The sequence below is a fragment of the Meleagris gallopavo genome, chromosome 17 (assembly GCF_000146605.3).
Source record: "Meleagris gallopavo isolate NT-WF06-2002-E0010 breed Aviagen turkey brand Nicholas breeding stock chromosome 17, Turkey_5.1, whole genome shotgun sequence".
Taxonomy (NCBI): domain Eukaryota; kingdom Metazoa; phylum Chordata; class Aves; order Galliformes; family Phasianidae; genus Meleagris; species Meleagris gallopavo.
In genome coordinates this window covers 11834118-11837984 of record NC_015027.2, presented here as the reverse complement: position 1 = coordinate 11837984, position 3867 = coordinate 11834118, and the positions used below count along the sequence as shown (strand labels likewise).

Genomic DNA, 3867 nt, shown 5'->3' with positions numbered 1-3867 from the left:
TGGAAGCACGCGGATACACACTGAGGACAGCGGCTTTTCGAAATAGTTTCCATTACTGCAGGGCAGGGACTTAAAACACTGATGTTATTTTAGTTTGAGCTTTCCAAATATTTAAAAATAAAGTAGATGAAAACGTAGCCCTTGACTTAAAACACGCATAAACAAAAAGCCCCACACCTCTAAAAATACTGCGCACTTCTCCGGGGCTCGGGTTCTTATCTGTGCGATAGGGCATCTGGGCCGGTGTGTAAATTCACGTGGTAAGAGATGAAGGGGGGAAGCCGGTGACTGAGGGGGCTTGTGGGGGGAGAAGAAACCAAATTCCACCCGAACACGGATCTGCGCGTCCACCGCAAACACCTGATCGGCAACGGCGCGACCCCGGACTTCTCCAGCAATGAGCATAAGGAATTCTATGAAGAAGAACTATTCTGTGCCTGCTCCGGTGCTGCTTGCGCTCTCCCCTAAACACCCCGCTCTATAAATGTCGATTTTATAGCTCTCCAGCCGACGTTTCTGTGCGTTACGCTATTTGTTTGAAATCTCCGCAAGATGGTTTTTGTCCGTCTCCCTCCTTGCGCTGCTTTCTGAGAGGGGAAAAAAAAATATCTGCTTTTCTTCGCTAAGTTCCCGTGTCCCCAAGCGGAGGCAGCGCGCAGCCCGTGTCCCCGCAGTGCCTGGGGGCGGAAGGACAGCGCTGCCAGCAGCTCCGCAGCCGCGCATTTCCCGCACAGGTCGCCCTTTCCAGCAGCAGAGCAAGGCGAGCCGTGAGACAGACCCACTCGCAGCCAGCTCTATTTTTTTTTACCCTCCCTCTCCAGGCAAATTTTGGAAGACCACAACAAATACCAGATGACAGAGCAAAATGAAAGTCTGACTTGGCGTTGCTTATTGTGCCCTCGCCTTCTAACGCTGCCATTCTTTTTTTCCGGGAGAGTTTCCCTTTTCAGACCGACCTCGGGCAGCGCCAGGTACGGCAGTTCGTTTCAAACCGTAGCGAAAAGAGCCCCGACCTCGCAGGTGATCGTTCCGCTGGATTTCCCTTGAACAGCCCTCAAAGACGCTGGTATTGAGGATAAAGCTAAATAACCTCAAACGCACTCCAATACATCCGCGTACACATACAAATATCTGTGGATCGGGTTTACTAAGCCGGCCATGGAATCCATTACGCACAGTCCCAATAAAGTTGGATTTGCGAGGCTGTATATTTTTCTACACACCCACGCAGGCGAGCACACACATATAGAAATGTGTATCTGGACGCCGTTAGACACGCATGCTATTTATTTGCGGGCACATCTATTTATGCATCTAAACCGTTACGCTATCGGTATATAAACAGTAGCTTAAGACCACATATACTTTTAAATGGGATGGTGTGGGTGTTCCACATATATTGGCCTCAATGAGCGCGTAAGAAATTAGAAGGCTCTGGGAAAAAAAAAATAAAAAAAAAAAAAAAAGGAAGGCGTTCCAAAATCGCGGAAGGACAAACTGCTCCTTTAGTTAAAAATAATGGTAATATTAACGAGATCGCCCAGCGAACGGCTCTAAACAAGGTCAGCTTTTGGCCAAGTGGCTGCAATTCGGCGCTTGCCTGGAAAGCTTCCAAAGGCCTGAAATTGGGATTAACGATCCAACTGTTCTGGTTAAGAAAGGAGCCAGAAGAAACAATTTCTTCTCAATCCATCCTCGCAGGGGTGTCACGGAGACCCGGGGCAGCAGCGGGGCTGAGGCCGGTCACCTCCATTCCGCCGTGGGCACGCACTCCCCACGCACAGGAACACGCGTGGAGAAGCTCAGGGTGCGTATTTGTGCAAAATTCTCCCTGCAAACACCCACGGAGAAGGAGGATTCGGCCCCAGGGACACAAAGGGCGTGCGGCCGCCTCCCCCCGCTGCACTGGGGCTGCTTCTTACCTTCCAGCCTTTGTTATGATCATCTCCGTCCCCACCTCGTGAAATTTCAGCCACAGCTCCCGCTCGTGCAAAAACACTTTGATCCCCTCCATGCCCTGTAAAGGAGAAAGGCAGAGCCGTGAGCACCGAGCCCCGAGGAGGCAAAACCAGGGAGGGAAGCAGCCAGGCGGTGGGGCCGGAGCTCGGGGAACGTTCCCCGGGCAGCGCAGGATCCTGCGGGCCCCGGTGCTGCGGGAGCGGGGAGGGACGGCCGGGGCCGGCTGGGAGAAATTCCCCCGTGCTGCGGTCGGGAGGCGGCCGGAGGAGATTCACATCCTTCTGTTGAGTGATTTACACCCTCTTTTGCAGGCTGGGGCCCAATGGCTGCAATCCCCGCGCCCCTCGGTGCTCGTCTTGTTAGCCCGGTCCGGAGGCATTGCTCGGAGCGGGGCGGGAGGGAGACCCAAAACATGGCCATAGCCCAGCAGAACCCCCAAACCGAGGACACGTACCTCCCAAACGATAACGGAACCGAAAACCGAGCAGGCATCGGCCGTGGGGTCTCCTCCCAGGGATTTACCTGCGGCCCCCTAAGGATCCCGGTGAAGCCCTACACCCTGGCACCGAGCTCCGGGGCCAGCTCTGAGCGCTGCCGCAGTCCGGCTCCTTGGCCCGGCCCTGCCTTCCTCTGCAGCGTGGGGAGTGCAGTTTGCTGGGGCCCGCCGGTGAGCCCACGTGTGTAACCGCGACTCGGGGGGGTCCATAGGGTGAGGGTTGGTGGGGATGTGCGGGGGGACCCCGGGTGTGCCCAACCCCCAAGTGGCTGCGGGCTGCCCACGCGTGACACCCACAGCGTGCCCTGGGGTGTGTGGGTGCGGGCAGAGCTGTGTGTAGCCGGGTGCACAGGCACAGTGTGTTCACATGTACGTTTTTTGTATGTATGTATGTTCATACATGTCTTAAACCAATCCACGCAGGCACATAGCAAGTACACAGCTGTCTGAGTGTACATCTGCATGTGCATTTGTACAGTCAAGCACGGACTGTGTGTGCCTGTCCTTGCACAAACGGGTCCCTCCCTGTGACATTCACTGTGATTTTTCCCTGCATGCCCCCCCAGCACTCAAACACACTGCAAAGAACAGCAAAGCAGGAAAGAGCCCACTGCCCTGACCATCAGGTGGGAGCTTTCCTTCCCGTGAGGCCTAAAATGACTCATTCCTGCCCATCTCAGGAACAGAACTACAGCTGGGATCGGGGGAAAAACGCATAAAAATGGCAAAAAAAAAGGAGAGAGAGGGACAAAAGAGAAGGGGAGCTACGGCCGGATCCTTACCTGCTGGGTGAAGGCTGCCTGCGGAGAGGTGGGGGCCTTGCTGGTTGTCCCCAGCTGGGGGTCCTGCTTGGCCTCAGCCTGCAGCTCCTTGGCCTCCGAGTCGGCCGGCGTGCTCGGGAGCCCGAAGCCTTCCTCGGTGTCCGCCATGTTACGAGCTTCCTTCGCCAAATCCCCCACTGCAGGCACACATCGGGGAGAGAGCAGAGATAAGAGGCACATAAGTCAAGGCTGACGCTCAATCAAATATATATACATCTAACGATACACATGCGCTGAGCCCGGCGCTGGGCAGGGCGGAAGGGCGAAGCAGCGCTGCTCACAACTCACTTCCAGCAGCCCGGGGAGAGGACGAGGCCCTTTAACTTTTGGAGGGGGAGAAATAAAGACTTTTATTTATTATCGCAGCCCGCAAGGGATGATAGGATTTGGGGGTGGGGGATGAGGAGAGGGGAGGCGGTATTATTAAATGTATCTTTTGGACAAGGTAAACAGCCACCTTCCCGCAGTCCGCCCGGCAGCGCGCACGGGGCACCTTGCCGCGGGACAGAACCGCTCAGCACACGCGTGGCCGCGAGGTGGGGTGTCCCGGGGGGGGCTGGGCCCCTCCATCCCCCGGGCCGATATCGGGCT

At 55.8% G+C, this 3867-nt stretch overlaps 1 protein-coding gene across 1 annotated transcript; it reads right to left on the bottom strand.

Moving 5' to 3' along the window:
- Window positions 1-628: 628 nt before the first annotated feature.
- LOC104913608 (T-box transcription factor TBX5-like) lies at window positions 629-3757 on the bottom strand. Its single transcript, XM_010720558.2, has 3 exons — window positions 3238-3757; window positions 1923-2017; window positions 629-1831 (listed from the first exon to the last, which is right to left on the bottom strand). Exons 1-3 carry the CDS (start codon window positions 3454-3456, stop codon window positions 1744-1746), a joined length of 402 nt encoding a protein of 133 aa, XP_010718860.1. The 5' UTR covers window positions 3457-3757; the 3' UTR covers window positions 629-1743.
- Between the last annotated feature and the right edge of the window lie 110 nt (window positions 3758-3867).